At 38.3% G+C, this 17,294-nt stretch overlaps 2 protein-coding genes across 4 annotated transcripts in view; one reads left to right on the top strand and one right to left on the bottom strand.

The window, feature by feature from the left end:
• Gen1 (GEN1 Holliday junction 5' flap endonuclease) overlaps positions 1-9,711 on the bottom strand; it is a 28,659-nt gene extending 18,948 nt beyond the window's left edge. Inside the window, exons 1-4 of one of the 2 annotated variants that reach the window (XM_070025030.1) lie at positions 9,548-9,711; positions 9,320-9,406; positions 2,608-2,780; positions 1,821-2,007 (exon numbers count right to left, since the gene is read on the bottom strand). In XM_070025030.1, coding sequence (XP_069881131.1) covers positions 1,821-2,007; positions 2,608-2,768 — 348 coding nt within the window. In that variant the 5' untranslated portion in view covers positions 2,769-2,780; positions 9,320-9,406; positions 9,548-9,711. The remainder of the gene's footprint in view (positions 1-1,820; positions 2,008-2,607; positions 2,781-9,319; positions 9,407-9,547) is intronic. The other variant, XM_070025029.1, reaches the window with a different exon arrangement.
• A 339-nt stretch (positions 9,712-10,050) lies between these two features.
• The window catches only part of Smc6 (structural maintenance of chromosomes 6), a 59,105-nt gene continuing 51,861 nt past the window's right edge, over positions 10,051-17,294 (top strand). Inside the window, exons 1-2 of one of the 2 annotated variants that reach the window (XM_070025027.1) lie at positions 10,051-10,228; positions 16,995-17,137. In XM_070025027.1, coding sequence (XP_069881128.1) covers positions 17,000-17,137 — 138 coding nt within the window. In that variant the 5' untranslated portion in view covers positions 10,051-10,228; positions 16,995-16,999. Of the gene's footprint in view, positions 10,229-16,994; positions 17,138-17,294 lie in introns of those variants that run through there. The other variant, XM_070025026.1, reaches the window with a different exon arrangement.

Here is a 17,294-nt window from a genome sequence, read left to right as displayed (position 1 = left end):
CCTTGCACAAAACAAAAATAACAACCTTAAGAAAGAAGTAGGTAAGAGACCTAATGAAGGAGTAAAAACTGAAAATGGGTGTGATATTTAATCTCATGATTAAAATGTCAACACGTGCCAAATGAAATATCTTTATTTTTGTATGACACAAAGTTAATTAACCATCCAAGTTTCTTGTGAGTGCAATGTAATTGTTTATTTCACATATGTACTGATAGTAAAAACATTCTAAATTTTGCTTTATCAATTTCACTTTTGGTAAATTTAAATAAAATCAGAAAGCACAAGAAAAAGGTGTATGCACAAAAAATACTGTCTATAAGTTCATGTATAGGAAACTAAAGTGAAAATGATACTTACAATCTTAGGAAGGGTTTCCAGCTTGACACAAGTTAACCAAGCACTATGTTACATTTCAAAAGTAAGTGACAATTGGGAATTATGCATGCTATGTTAAGCAAAAGCCCACAATAAAAATGATTTGTGTAGTATTATAGCAAATCTTTAAAAACATAACATTTGAAAAGAAAATAATTAATAGGTTCTTATAGTTTTAATTATACGCATGTATATAATCAACTAAAATCATATACTAGATATATACATATGCACATATAGCAACTAGATAAATACATATATATACATATATATGGATCTAATTAGATATATATATACACATATAATTTTAGTTGGTTTCTTAATTTACAAAAATACACTATAACAAATTATAAATAATATAACTTATTTTGTACAAATGTATGTGTGTATGTGCTAGTATGGGGCTTGAACTTATGGCCTGGGTGTTGTCCCTTAGATTTTTAACTCAAGTCTGCCACTTAACACTTGAGCTCCACATTTAATTGGAGATCAGATCTCACGGACTTTCCTGAAGGGGCTTACTTCTAATCACTGTCTCCAGATCTCAGCTTCCTGAGTAGCTAGGATTACAGGTGTGAAACACTAGCACTTAGTAACCATCACTTAAAAAAATTACAATACCTTATTAAAGTGAAATATTCCATAGATAAGCTATCATAAAATTTTAATGGGTGAAGCAGGAATTGAGATCGCATACATTCTGGGAACCTATGTGCTAAAGATGTTACAAAGGATAAAATGATCAAAGTCCCTACACTGTATATTACTTTTTTTTGGAGGGGGCGGGTGAGGCTGGATGCAAGATGCATTGGTGATCAAGGTGATTGAACTTGGCCTGGCGTAAGCCTTCAACCACATAATCTTTATGCTGTGGCCTGGTGTGGATGCACATGATTAACTGGTCAATGTGAATTTTAGCCACTGTGCCTGGGTACTTCCCAAAGGCACCCTATATACCTGCCAGAAGCATAGATAGGAGACAGTGTGAGATCAAACACGAACATCTACTGGGACTCTGTTTCCAAGGTCCCAGAGGATGTCCCATACAAAAAGCATGCTGATAAACTATGTACACCACCCAGGGGATTCTGTTGACAGCCAGTGCAGGAGTTCCAAGTTCCTGTGAGAAAAGGCCCCTAATGGGCTTAGTTAACGACAGATGTGCTAGTTATTTTAGAGACATTTTCTCTTATTTTGATCACATTCCCGCAAAGTGTTAAGAGTCAGAACTGTGCTTCAGATAAAGTCCTGCCTTTGATGGCTCAGAATTCCTCAGTGCCAGAGGCCAGGACTGAATTCAGGTCAGTTTTTACTCTAAAACATAATTTTTTTTGGATATTCTTCCAGTTGCAGCCCAGTTAATAAGTATTAAAATGTATTAACTTCATAGAGGTCATGTATTCTTCAATTCAAATCAGAATTAACTGAATAAATAAGCTCACCTCTTTCAAGACTGACTTGAAATGTGATCTCCCTGTTTTCTGAGACCACATTTTTCCAGAAGTCCCGTAACGCATCTGATTCCTCTTGTTTATGACATCAGCTTTCAGCTGTGGTGGCGCCCCTTCCATAACAAAAACTAGTTTTACATCCATTTGAGTTAAATATGAAATACGAAAAAATAAATTCCTGAAATACAGAAATTATTGACATATTAATCACTGTACTGACAACCAAAGTCTAAATAGCAGTACTACCAAAAGGTAAGAATATTCAGCTAGTATAAAATATATTATATTTAATTAATTAGGATTTGATTTTACTTGCTGGGTAAAACCACTAGATGTTTCAAAGCTAAGGAGGTTTACGACTATTCTTGCTGCTATATAGAAACTCGAAGAGCAGGCCAATAGCAAAGGAAGGGGTAGAAGAAGAGTTTGGCAAGGACTGAGGATATGGAAAGATAAACCCCAAGTATGTTTTAGAAGAAAAACTGGCAGGACTTGATGGATTGATTGGATGTGGGGTAGAGGTAAAACAGGGAGATAATGTCTCTCAAAACCCTACTTTTTATTAAAGGAAGCGCTCTGATGTTTATGCTTAGTTGAGGTTAGATACATGGGTCTGGTGGTTCTGATGTTTCTAATATACAAATTTGTAAGTCATTAGTACAAAAAAAGGCAAACTTGGATGTATGAAATATATTTTGACAAAAGAGAAGTAAACTTAAAGTAAAACCAAGGCACCATGACTGCATTTGCAAGCATACGTTTATATGTATTCTTATACCTGAGGTGAGGCTTCATGACCGTTCCAATCATTTTTTTGACTGTCTGTGCCTCACACACCCAGAGACTGAGATCGACTGCAATGGTTTTCCCACTGAGATTCTGCAAATGGATGTGTTGCTTAACAGGCTCCAAAATTGGCCACAAGTCATTCACTCCCATTCTGGTGATTATCTACAACACATTTCACCAAATCAAAACAACAACAAAAAAGTTAAACCCAAAAGGTCAAAGCAGGAATTCAAACAATATATTATGAGCAAGTGCAAATTCAGGATAATTGAGATGTTTCTCCTGGCTATTTATTAGTCAGCATTTTGAAACAAATAAAAAAATACCCAAAACATTAAAAAAAAAAAAGTAGGAACTGCTTTTTTCTTGCTATTAGCTGTCTCTTCAACTCTGTTGTCAACTACTTAGAAATTTTCTTTCTTTCTTTCTTTTTTGTCGGTCATGGGGCTTGAACTCTGGGCCTGGGAGCTGTCCCTCAGCTCTTCAGCTCAAGGTTAGTTCTCTACCATTTAAGCCACAGCACCACTTTTCGGTTTTCTGGTAGTTTACTGGAGATTAGACTCTTAGGGACTTGCCTTCCTGGTCTGGTTTTGAACTGCATTCCTCAGGTCTCAGCCTCCTGAGTAACTAGGATTACAGGTGTGAGCCACTGGCTCCCAGCTACTTAGATATTTTCTATAGGCTAACATTAAAATATTGAACATCTACATGCTTTTCATTTGTAATTATTTGTCAGACATGTGCAGCACTTGCCATAAAGTTCAAGTGTGACTAGACAAACACAATGTCAGATTGCTATCTTCTTAATGACTAAATACATCCCAAACTAGAAGGTAGGAGGCAAGAATATATTAAGATGATATGCAGACTCCTTCCAAATAAAAACCACTCTACTCTTTTCCTTCAGCAGAATCCATCTAAATTTTCTCACATTGTAAGGAAAAGACAAATGCTACAAGTGTTGCTATCTGTAATTTTCCCAGTGGGTTTTTTTTTATAATTTTAATTATACAATGTTACAAGGACCAATATCAGTATCATTTTGTGCACTCATTTTTTTATGAAGTACACACATATACATTATGTCACTTTACAAAGAAAAAGACAGATTTAAACACAACCAAGCGTCCAGTCGTTAATGTGGCCCACTAATAACATTGTCTTTGACATCAAGTTCTGGTTAACTTTAACACTGTGGCAGATTCAGTTATTTTAAAACACCGTGGTTAATTCTATAATTCTATTTCTAAGATATTTGTATAAAAAGAAATTAGATCTTTAAAGCATTAGGAAACAAATATATTCTTAGTTTTGCTTTCATTTGCCATTTATAATTTATAGTGGAGTAGATTGTTACCAAAAAACATTATCATAACTCATCTAATTTCATTTAATTGTGACTACGATTGTTACTGCCAAATTTAAAATCAAATGTCTTCTGATGTAACCATTTTTTTTCTAGAAATCTATTTTAAGGTATGTTATTAGAGGTGTGCAGATTGACACTATATAAATATTCATGGTAGCATTGCTTATGATACTAGGAAGAACCAAGTGTCCATCAGTAGAGAAACATATGTACTGATGAAAAAATAGTCTCCAAGATCCAAAATGAAAACAGAGATATATGGGGTGTAATGAACAGGTACTAGTTATATATCAGGCATGATTGCAGCTTAAGAATAGAAAGAAGAGCTGGGTGCTGGTGGCTCATGTCTATAATCCTAGCTACTCAGGAGGCTGAGAGCTGAGGATTGCCAGCCCAGGCAGCAAAGTCTGTGAGACTCTAATCTCCAATTAACTACACAGAAAAAGTTGGAGGTGGTGCTGTGACTCAAATGGTAGAGTACTAGCCTTGAACCAGCACCCAGGCCTAGAGTTCAAGCCTCAGAACTGTCAAAAAAGAATGGGAAGAATCAAAGTATTTAACTTTGTATTCTGTTAGTTTTAAAATAATTATATGTATGTATTATTGTTCACCATACTTTTTTTTTTCCTCTGTCAGTACTGGGACTTGAACTCAGGGCCTAGGCATGGTCTCTGATCTGTTTTACTCAAGATTAGCACTCTACTACTAGAGCCACAGTTCCAATTCATGCTTTTTAAATTGGCTTTAAGAGTCCCACTGACTTGCCTGATACCTGCACCTACCCCTAACTAGCAATATTTACAGGGTTTGCCTCTTGATTAAATATTAAGAGGCCAAATACGCATAACATTCATGATGAAATTTTAAAAGTGATGCTTTACAAATCTGAGTCCTTGAAGATTAAATGTAACTTCAATATGGCTTTCTGAGAGATGCTCATTTTCTCCTTTTAGTGCTATATTTGGTATATCTTTGTTCAATAAATCATTACAAACTTTAAAACAAAAAGAGGCAGCCACCAGTGAATCAAGCCTAGAATCTCAGGAGGTTGAGATCTGAGGATTGTGATTCAAAGCCAGCCAGGGCAGCAAAGTCTGTGAGACTCTTATCTCAAGTTAACCTGCAGAAAGCTGGAAGTGGAGCTTTGGTACAAAGCTAGCCTTGAGCAAAAAACAAAACAAAACAAAAAACAACCGCAGGGACAGTATGTAGCTCAGGTCCTGCCTTCCAGACCCAGGACTAACACAAAACAGTAAACAAAAACACGTGATCTTGGTCAGGGTGAATCTTTTTTTTTGTTGTTGTTCCAAGGTGAATCTTTTCTCTGGCTCTTCTAACTTTTTTAGTCCTGCCTATCAGGGCTCCATTGTCTCATGTAAGTTGCCCACACGTATATGACAGCATAAGGAATACCACTTGGGCAATTTTATTATGGAACCAATTTTGGAGTATCTACATATACATGAACACATTGGGGATGGGATCCATGTCTAAACAAGAAATTCTTAAATTTCACGTATTCCAAATACATATGGTCTGAAAGCGATTTTAAATAATTTTAAAACATAACCAACATCTAGAGTATTGTAACAACAGCTATTTAAACATACACTGCTATGAACATTAGCTAAGAAAACATAAGGAAAAAATGGTTATAACAAAATTATCTGTTGATACCCTGGAAGTAAAATTTGAGTTACTATGTCTATGCTAAAACCACTCTCCTCTTTTTTTTCCCCCTTGATTATGTGACAGAAAAAAAGTCTCATTACCAATCCTTTTCAATGTCATATTCTTTATCTCAAATCTTTCTGAATCATTAGGTACCTTAGTGTACAGTTACCATGTATCAACTGAAAAATATAGGCCTTATTTTTAATATAAGCATCAAAGAATTGCTATTGCAGAATATACTATTTTTTTGCATTTTTTTCTGAATGATAAAAATCAATATGACTTTTTAAAAGAGCTGTATTCTTTTTATTTTATTTTATTTTATTTTATTTTATTTTTTTTTTTTTGGGTCCGGTCGTGGGGCCTGAACTCTGGGCCTGGGCACTGTCCCTCAGCTCTTCAGCTCAAGGCTAGTGCTCTACCACTTGAGCCACAGCGCCACTTCCGGCTTTTTTCTTTTTGCTTATGTGGTGCTGAGGAATCGAACCCAGGGCCTTGAGCATGCAAGGCAAGCGCTCTACCACTGAGCCACCTTCCCAGCCCCCTGTATTCTTTTTAATGACACATTCCAACAAATGTTTTTAATCCTTCTAGACCTTGAATCATTGCATAATGACACAGTATTTACTATTTTTAACTAAAAGATACAGTAATATGCTAAGCAACAATGTTCAACGGACCAAGGAAACACATGGGAAATGGAACATTTCTGCATTGTTCTGGCCTTCTCTAATATTATTGATCCCACTGATTCTGATATACTCTGAGTTCTTGACTAGAAGTATCTGTCTGGTTATTGTCTTCCTATTGTGACTAATATACATCTTTTCTGTTTTCTTTTGGAGACAGGGTAAAGTAGGTAGTCCAGGCTAGCTACTTACTCACAATTCTGCTTCAGCCTCCTAAATGCAAGGATTAAAGGCATGTACCACCACAACCTGCTTTGCATCTAACTCTTGATTTTACCGCTTCTCAAAATGGTGGTCTTATTCTTTCTCCACAAACCTGTGATTCTTGATACTTCGATTTACTTTGCTCCCCAAACAGCAATGGATTATCAAGTACTTGACCTCCAAAATACATTAGAAATTTCCCATTTCTAATGCCACTCCCCTAATTTTGCCTGTCAAAAAGTAAGTCTTCTAGTAAGCCTTACTGCTTCTACTTTTTACTACCTTCCACTGCCACACAACCCTTCCACCACAAAAGCTCAACTTCTTATTGAAGATCATTTATAAAAGTAGAATAGTATCTCAAAGTACAGCATGGGAACCAGCTGCTCACGCCTGTAATCCTAATTACTGAGGAGGCTAAGAACAAAAGGATTGTAGTTTTAGGCCAGCCTGGGTAGAAAAAAAAAATCATGTTCTCAACCCATAGCTGGGACAGCATTGTGCCTGTCATCTCAAACTACATAGGAGGCCGAGATGGGAAGATTGTGGTGCCAGGCCAGCCCTGGCAGAAAAGTCCATGAGCCTCTGTCTCCTTAAAAGTGAAGCTGGTACAGGGGGGAAATGTCAGTGGTCCTAGCAACAATGGAAGCTTAAAAGCAAATTATAGGTCCTGGATGGGAGGCAGGATCTATCCTAAAACAACCAGAAAAAAGAGGGCTGGAGGCATTGCTTTGAGATATCCTGCCAGTCTCTCTAGAGACATCCTAAGTTCTATCCAAGATCTCTAGTTCCATCATTGCCTTTCCTTCTTGTCACTTTATTGTCTGCAATGATATTACATAGCAATGGCTAACACCATGAAAGCACATAAAATTCCTAAAAGGTACAGAAAATTCCTAAAAGGTATACAGAACACAACAGCTTTTAAAATACCAAAGTACACTGAAAGAACAAAGATTCTTTCATGAGGTCACCATCCACAGGATGAGGTTACTTGAAAATAGCTCATCAAGTAAAATCTAAAAAGCTCCATCTATTAAGCCCACCAAAAACAATGTATAATTTTGCTTGGTTTTGTATTTCCTTAATAGGGTGAAAACTGAAGCTTTGTGCTGTGGAATATGGTGAGTCTCTACTCAACCAAATCTCTCATAATGAAATTACTGGTATCAATATGGTCATGCAATCAATACATAGTACATACAAAATGTCTCAATACATTCACAAGTCTTAAGAACACAAAAATACTTACATGAGTCAACAAAAACAGTACATAGCAAATTAGCTTCATAACCTACGGATGGCTTCAATTTCACAGAAAGCCTAGGGAAGAGCTCTTGGATACATAACTGACTGTCTGACCTTGGGAAGACATATAACCTTTCTTCAAAGTGAGATTATTAGACCAGATGAATTATTTTGAATCTGATGAACAATTTTGGTAATTTGGAGTAAATGATTATTACTCTTATTTCAGAAATCATCATGTAGTAGAAAGAACATCAATTTCTGCTTAAAGAGTTTAAGAATGCACTTCATGTTAAAACACAAACAAATCCTTTGATGTAGCCATATGGTGTTCATAAATCAATTCATGCTCCTTAAACTTCCTTAAAAGCTATTAAGCTTTTATTGGTTAATTATAAAACTGAATGAGGTGAGAAAAACACAGTACCTTGCTAATTCCACTAATTAATCAAATTTAAAGAACATAAAGTCAGTGCTTGATTTATGCAAAAACGTGCGTTGCACTGAGTCAGGCTTTCTAATTTAATGTTGAGCAAAAAATTATACAAGATGAGACAGAACAATTAAATCTCCCAATTTTCATTTAAATGCCTATACTTTCATATAGACTGACAAATGGTGTAAACTTTGCATCAGTGCAGGACTGTATTTATCAGTTTTATTTTTTATATAAATGTACCTTACACTTTGAAGCTTACTTATTAATCATATCATTATTAATATTTATTAGAAATGCTCCTAGATGCTGGAGATTCAATGGATTAGATTTAAAGTCCTGGGTAAGGTGAGGGGAAAAGGATAGTGTAACTTTATTCTCAGACAGCAGGGCCAGTAAAGGAGAGCAAAATGTGGGAGGAGCAAACAGACAAAAGGTGTCCCCACCTCTTCTGGGGCAAAGTGAAGTGTCATCTAAGCAAGGATCACTCCACTGTATTCCCCATTCATTTCTGAAACAAGAAGGCCCCATTTTCAACCCATTTTGTCGTACTTTAAACTAGTACATGGCAATTAAATTAGTACATAGTTGATTATCCTGTTATATCTGATTATACTTCACTCCTTTTAGACATAAAAGTGCTTTTGAATGATAGAATTTAGTAAATGGAAGCCAGAACTTTGACATCGATTTGATCCCCATCCAGGAGGAAGATTTGGGAGTACGGAAGGAAGGTAGGTTACTGAATATAATCAGTATATTTATAAAGGGTTGTATAAAGAATGAAAGTGATCGGAAAACGACACCTAGGAATTTCACTGGTTCGGTATTCTTTAAGGGGTTTACAGTATCGATTAGCTTAGGGCAGAAAAAGTTCGGCATCACAACCCAAATAACTGTCTATCTGCAACCTTTACGCGGAAAGGACACCACCAGGTCGCGTTTGGGCATTGGGGAAGGCTGGCCCGATGACCTTCAGCGAGGCGTGGGAGTCCATCCCTGGGAATAACAGGGAGGGACCATCGGGGCCCAGTAGCCCCGGGAAAGCGGGTAGGGAGCAGAGCGCAGGGTGGCAGGTGACCTTTCTGGGAGTTAGTCGCAGGACCGGTTCAAGGCCAGGCCTGAGAACTTGAGCCGGGTGGTCGGACGTCTTGGCTCAGGATGCGCACTAAAATGAAGCCACAGAAGACATTTTTAGAGGAAGCTGAAGGTGATCGGTTGCGACCCGGGGGCCAACACCGAGTTCACCCCTAACTCAGGCCGCCACAGGAAGGGGCGCTTGATCTCTCCACCGTCCCGCAGGACTTACCCGGACAGCCCTTCCTGCTTGGCTTTGGAAGAAGCCCCTTCGTCATTTACAGTTGGGCCTGAAGTCTAACTACTGCCTCCAACTTTCTGAATTTTCTTAAAAATAGAGAATAAGCAAATAACACGACACAGCCCCAAGAACTTGGCGCCCAGAGTACTTTCGAATTCCGCGCTCTAGCCACAACCCCCGCCTCTTCCGGGAAGAGACTTCCTTCTCCCCGCCCCATACCCGGGCCACCCCCTCAGCTAAAGCTTCTTTGCGCCTAACTGGCCGAAGTGCGCATGCGTGAGCCTGTTGCCTGGCCCGCCCGGCGAGCTTCACTTTCACTTAAGCAAATCGCCCGCCTCCCGCGGCTTCCGTTCTCCGTGGAGCCGCGCGTGCTCGGGGCATTTCCGGCCCCTCCCCTCGGGTTGGAGTGGCGCGAAATCCCTGGAGCGCGCACGCGCCGGCTGAGTCGAGAGCCGAGCGGGCGGGGCGCACGCGCGCAGCGTCCGCGGCGGGCGCCGGGCCGTCCGGGCTCCCGCCTTCTCCTCGGGCTGTCCGTTGCTCGGTTCTTTGCACGGGCCGGGCCAGCGGCGGTCGGCCGAGGCCCGGATACCCGTCTCCGGTGGCGGTCGCCGACGCTCAGCTCGCCTCAGCCCCGCCGGCGGGGTTCCTGTGGGAGACTGCGACTTGGTGGAGGTACGACGAGGGCTCCGCGGTCCCTCAGTCCGGGGTCCGACCCTCGGGGAGCCCCCCCCCCCCGCCGGTCACCGGGGCCTCGGGCCGCCCCACGAGCGCGGGACCGGCGGGACCTTCACGCCGGGGAAACTTAGCCGTCGCCGCCGGTCCCGCCTTGGCGTGTCCCCAGGCGGCCGGGGCGGGGCGCCCGCGGGGTCGGGGCGGGACGAGGCCCGCCCGGGGGCCGGGGTCGCCCTGCAGGACTTGGGGGGGGGGGCCTCGCCGCGCCCCGACTTCCCCGTGCTTAAATGGGTGCGCGGATACTTCGGTCTGGATTTACCGAGGAACCCCAGATTCTTGGAACGACAGCTGGATTGGTCTTTAGTGAAAGGGTTTTTGTTTCTTCTCTGCCTTCTTGTTCCTGTCTGTCTATCTGTCTGTCTGGCAGGCATCCTTTCCTTTTAATGTTACACAAACGAACTGGGGCAAAAACTCCTTTGGGACTTGAGGAAAGCAGGACCCGAGGGTAGAGAAAGGGTCGCAAGAGCAATAGGGTTTAAGGGAATTCTGTGATCCTTCCTAGAAAGAGCGACTCTTTGAGGTTTAAACCCCGGAGACAAGTTACCACGAGCTATTTTTAACTCTGCACAATTAGTGAGCAAAAGATTAAGCCAGTGTTTGAAAGATAAAGCCATTCAGGCTTGTATATATTCAGAGGAAAAGTCTAGAGTCCCCGGACTTTTAAGAAGGTGCTCGCACATTATACTATATACCGAATCCTGCAAATGGTTTTAAGGAGTGCTGAGATGATCAACATAAAATTTCTGCTTAGATTTACATTTACCCTCAGTCTCTAAATTAACAGGGTTGTTTTTTTAATGCGGAATGTATGTTCCAAATTTCTTTGCCTAAATGGATTGTAAGTACAAAAAAGTTAAGCCTCCCTTTTTATGTTGCATTAAAAACAGACAGAAGCAGGTGTCTGATCTTTTGCAGTAGTATGGTCTCTTCCCATGTCAATTCCTAAGTCCCTGGATTCTTAAATATATGAAGAGAAGGCTGTGTTGTGTAGTTACATGTAATATCTATCTGGCCAAAAAAAAGTACAAAGTACATATTAAAGTTTACTGAGTGCCAACTCTGCAGAATTTTATATAAAACGCGCATAAATCTTGACTATTTTGTTAGGAAAATTAATCAGAGATACACTTGGCTACCTCGCTGGATGGACTCAGTGGTAGAGTACTTGCTTAGTATGCTAAAAACGTTGGGTTCAATCTCAGTGAACCTGCCCCCATCCCAAAGTACTTAATTTAGGAATTTACAAATAACAAAATGTTAGCATAATTATATGCATTATAGTTGAGAAATAGTAAAATGCCACCGTTTATATACACAAACCTAAGTCTAGTTGAATTTCAGGTCAAGCATCACTTAATCTGTGTTAATAATAGTACTTTTTATTCTCTAGAAAATGAGTTACCTCTTTCCTAACATTCTTTCCTTAGTTAACAAGTTGTAACTATCTGTAGTCTTTTCTCCACTTCGTAAGCCACTTCTATTGCAGAAGATATTTTACTACCCCACTGGTGTATCTCACTATCCTAGGTGTGCAAGTGTCTTCAGACAATATGTATCTCCACTCCTTGGCATACCTGCTTTGTATATAGAATGGCAGGTAGAATTAGGTGAGAAGTTGAAATACAAAATGAAATTTTATGAAACAGGCCCAATATTTTCATTGGCTTTACTAGGAACATTTAAAAGGATATATGGAATACTTTTTGTTGTTTTAATGAGCGACATCCAAAGTAAAGAACAAATTAATAACCATTTTTACTGCCCATGAATAATTAAAACGCAGTGTTTCACCAAATAGGAACTTGGACATTAAAGACGTTTGAGTTCCTGTTTAACAAACCTGCATTGCTAGGCTCCCCTAGCTTGTAGTTATTTGCATAAGTTCAAGTCTTTATCTCACACCTTAATTTCCCTTGCAAAAAAAAGGCATTACTTAAAAGGATGTTCAACATCACAGAAAATATTTTAAAAGCTCTTTGCGTAGTTATTCATATGTTGGTTCTATTCATCTGAAGTTTTACCCAATTTTAAGGATCTTTTGGTTTCCTCTTTGTTGTTTATTCCTGATATTGCCAGTCTTCTGATATTTATGGTGTAGAAACTAATCTTCACTGACACTCTTTCTTCTGCTTACTGTGTTGAGACCACTGAGATTCTGTTGGAATGTTAATCGTATTGCCAGACAAGCTTCATATTTCTCCTAGTTGCGTTAATCTTACTTATTTTTCATCTACTTCTTAATACATTTTCTTCTATTATTTCCTTTGATTTCAAAATACACTATAATGTACTTAATTCAGAACATTAACAATGAAGTTGTTTAATATAGAATCAATGTCTTTTGGCGAGTGGAATTGGGAATCTACCACAGCTTCTGAGTGGCAGTAATAAGTTCATATTGAATTTCTGAAATATCCTATGTATCTACAAGCTGCAATAATTCCTTAGTTATGGATTTTTAATTCATATGAGCTCCTAATTTCCTGTGTATCTATACACTACAGTCCCTTAGTTACTAAGTTTTGTGTGTGTTTATATGTGCCTGTACTGGGTTTTGAGCTCAGGATGTAGCACTTGCGTGTCGACTTTTTTGCTTCAGACTGGTACTTTACCACTTGTACTTGAGCCCTGATTCCACTCCTAGTTTTCTTCCTTGGTTAGCTTTGAACCATGATCCTCAAATCTCAGCCTCCTGGATAGGTAGGATTTTAGGAATGAGCGCCTGGCACCTGCCCTGATTTTTCTTTTTTTTGAAATTGTATATTTTTTATTGCAAAGTTACTGTACAGAAGAGTTACAGTTACAAGTAAGGCAATAAGTACATTTCCTATCAAGCATTGTTAACCCCCTCCTTTGTTTTTCCCTACCATCCCTTGCCGCCCTATTTCCCCCCCTCCGAGGTTGTAAAGTTCGTTTTCAACATAGTGTCTTGTACATGTCATTGCTACAATGGGTCAACTTGTATCCTTCTTTCTTTTTTTTTTTTTCTTTTGAATTTATTTTTTTATTGATGATCTTCAGATGATGAGTGCTTACTGTGTCAAGTATGGAGGTTTCTGCACATAGAGCTCCCCTATGACCCAGCAATCCCACTTTTGGGCATTTACCCAAATGATCACAAACAAGACCATACTAAAGCTACCAGCACAACTATGTTTATTGCTGCATTATTTACCATAGCTAAGATCTGGAACCAACCCAGATGCCCCTCAGAAGATGAATGGATCAAGAAAATGTGGTATATATACACAATGGAATTCTATGCCTTCATCAGAAAGAATGACATTGCCCCATTTGTTAGGAAATGGAAAGACTTGGAAAAAATTATATTAAGTGAAGTAAGCCAGGCCCAAAGAAATATAGGTCCCATGGTTTACCTTAATTGCAATAACTAGTATATGTCTGAATCAAGCAGAAAAGGTCAGATAAGTTGATGTTAGGGGAATGAACCCCAAGATACGTATTCAAAAATTTTTTTCTTTCATGCAATTGTTTCTAACATATTTATAAGATGATTTCTTTGTTGCTTTGTATGTCCCACCCCCACGGCATAACCCCTGCTTTCACTGTATTTGATGTGGGTATAATTTGTGGAGGGGAAGAGCAAAAACAAATCATTTAACTAGGGATACAGGTGGACCCATTGCAACAATGAGATATACAAGTTGTTATGTCGAAAAACAAACTTTACAACTTTGGTGGGTGGGGGAGAGGATTGGGTGGGGAGAGGTGAGGGGGAGTATGGGAAGGAATGGGAAGGGGAAACAGAGGAAGCAACAATGCTTGATAAGAAATGAACTTGTTATCTTGCCCATGTAATTGTAACTCCTCTGTACGGTTTTTTCACACAAAAATATTTTTTTTTAATTTTAATTTTATTAATTTTTAATTTTTTATTGTAAATAAGTAAATATCAAATTGTATAAAGCTTTATCAATATATTGAAAAGCCCAGAGGAGCTTTCTTGTTTGTTTATTCCAGAATATTTAAAACACCTTTTATGTGTGCTTATGTGTCTATCTGATTGATAACAGCTTTACTGTTTTAACCTTATCTACTTCTTAATACATTAATAACTTTTTGAAAATATTAGCATTAAATTACAAAGTGATACCTGGTTTTTTTGTTCCTTTTGTTACTACTATTATTACTGTTGTTGTTTTGAGACAATCTCCCTTTGTATCCCAGGCTGATGTCCAGTTCACCATCTCCTGTTTTAAGAGACCTCACCTTTATCCCAGTCCTAAGTTCACAGGCCTGTGCCACTGTGTACAGTGTGATTATTAATTTAAAAGGTGAATCGTTCAGTATTTGTTAGATGAAAGTTACCTTGGCAACCTAGTAGCAAACCATGAATCTTCAGGCTCTACCCAGTAAATAAAAAAGTCATGAAATATTTAGTGTGTATTATCTTCTGTGTAACATAGAATCTCACATTTATTGTAAGAACCTCATTACACTAAGCCTAGTGCATCTCCCTTCCCACTAATTTTACTTGAAAAATTGTTTTCTATTCTGATGACCAAATCGGTTTACAATGACTAAATGCCTGCCGTCAGGTCATATGTTAATTAAAATAGTGCCTAAAAGGACATTCAGTGTTGTACAAACCAGAAAATAATAGTTTCTTTGCTCTTCTGTGATAAATTACTGCTAAGTAATTGATATGGGAGAAAAGAATGGCAGAAACAGAAGAAAGTGTTGCTGGAAGAATAATGATCTGGGAGCTGAATATATTACTATACATTGCTTTTTCTTAAATGGCTAAAAATGTTGATTTTGAAGTTTTTACTTACATAATAGATTCAAAACCAACATGAAATTATTTGCTGAAAAGGATGGTGGTGTTAAATAGTTGTGACTATATGGAACTATTCTCTGGAAAGGAATTTAGGTAAATGCCTTTTGGATAATTGTAATCCAATAAATGGCATTCAATTTATGTATATCATGGTAAAGCCTGAGTTCAGTATGATCTATCAGTTCTCATACTTTGTAAAAGTGTTTTTATACATCTCTTGAAGTCTTGTGTAGATTCTGGTTTACTTGCTCTAGAATGTGGCCTGATATTTTAGATACTAGAAGTTCCCACAACATAGAGGTGCTGCTTGCTGGTCTTTGATTACTTGCTAGGTATGTATACTTTTTAGTTTATAGCACTATTTCAAGGATTTATTTATCTCTTGCATTTTGCAAAATGTGGTGCAAGGATCCTTGAAACTTCATTTGAGTGTGTAATGGAGTTCTCTAGAGGCTACATGATGTAATGATGTCATTGATGTATGGAATGTATATTGTACATTTTTAGATTTCTCAGGTTTAATTTCTAGTGTGGTAAATATAAACAAAAGCTCTTTGATGCCCTTGTAGATTTTAACTTTACATTTTATAATTTTTTGGAAACTAGATGAGGTTGATTAGAGAACAGAGAAACAATTAGCTTTGTGCATCACTGCTTCAGAATGTTTTTTGGACTGCTCAGGAAGAGGAGGGAAAAGGGAAAATGGAAAAAGAGTATGAATAGCTAGCACATTTCAAGTATATATGAGGGCAGCATAGGTAGAGAGAAGAGAAACAGATTCTGGGTGGGTGGGGACCAGTGGGAGATGATTGTGATAATAAAGAAGATTGAATACTGTCCAAAGAGATTACTATAGAGACTATGCAAATGGAACCAGGGAACCAGGAAACCTGTTGGGGGATTCCTCATCCTAGAGGGAACAGCAAATATGAAGGGGGAGGAGGGTGGTGAGAGTCATTGGAATGTAATGTAAACTTGTGGAAATATAACAAGGAAATCTCTTTTTGTGTAACCGATTTATGTCAATAAAAACATGCTTCTTTAAAGAATTAAAAATCAGAAATCTTATTTAATTTTCTGTAGATCACTTGTAAATACAGGATGAGTACTCTGAATAATCTTAGAAGGTATTGTGCTATTTCTGCTAAGTAGCTCTAAGCAACTAGAAGCTGCTGCTTCACAAATAAAATCTACCTTTTGTGAATTTAGGAGTTAAAACATTCAGGTGGGTTCATATCAATACAGTTTGGCCTTGGCCATGAAAAACTGAAATAAAATCAGCTACTGCAGATGAATTACATGAAACTTTTTTGTGTGTGTGTTTGTGGGAGTGGGGAGGGGAGGTGGTGGATGTAGAGCTTGAACTCAGGGCCTAGGCACTGATGATGAGCTTTTTTGCATAAGGCTAGCACTCTGCCACAAGCCACTTCCTGTTTTCTGGTGGTTAATTGGAGATAAGAGTATCATGGACTTTATCTGCCCTGTCTGGCTTTGAGCTGCAATCCTCAGATCTTAGCCTCCTGAGTAGCTAGGATACACGTGTGAGCCACTGGTACCTGGCTACATGACACTTTTTAAAGTGTATTACTTACCTGGAAATTAAAAGTCCAATTCCGGTCTCAAAATGCTAAGAGTCAGTAGAGCTGGGTTCCTTTGTGGCGGTTCTAGGGAAATCTTTTTCCTTTTCTTTCCAACATTTTTTTTTTATTTCATGCCACTTTCCCCCATGCAGGATAGAGGACTTTAATTTACTTTTTAATTTAATTTTTAAAGTCAAATTAGTGGGCCTAGTACTTAAAATTTAATAAACTCTGTATGACTTATCTTGTCATGATTAATGCTTATTATGTAATCATATAGGTACTATATTTGATTTACTTCATTGTTTTTATGAAATTTGTTCAGACCTGATGGCCAAAAGAAAGGAAGAAAATTTCTTGTCTCCTGAAAATGCAAAAAGACCAAGACAAGAAGAATTAGAGGATTTAGATAAAGATGGTGATGAAGATGAATGTACAGTTTCTTTCACTAATGGTACCTCTACTTTGGTAAGTGCAAAATTACCAAGTTCTAGTTTTCGGTTGATTTCTTTTTTGTGTATATTTTATCAATGATAACTTGTAATCAGGATAAAGCAATATACTTTTTAAAGAGCTGAGGTAAAATAACTTCTGAGTGTTTTGGAAGTTTTATGACCAAAGACTG

The sequence above is a fragment of the Dipodomys merriami genome, unplaced genomic scaffold, assembly GCF_024711535.1.
Source record: "Dipodomys merriami isolate MVZ:Mamm:240054 unplaced genomic scaffold, mDipMer1.0.p SCAF_17, whole genome shotgun sequence".
Taxonomy (NCBI): Eukaryota; Metazoa; Chordata; class Mammalia; order Rodentia; family Heteromyidae; genus Dipodomys; species Dipodomys merriami.
This window is presented reverse-complemented; position numbering and strand designations above follow the sequence as displayed.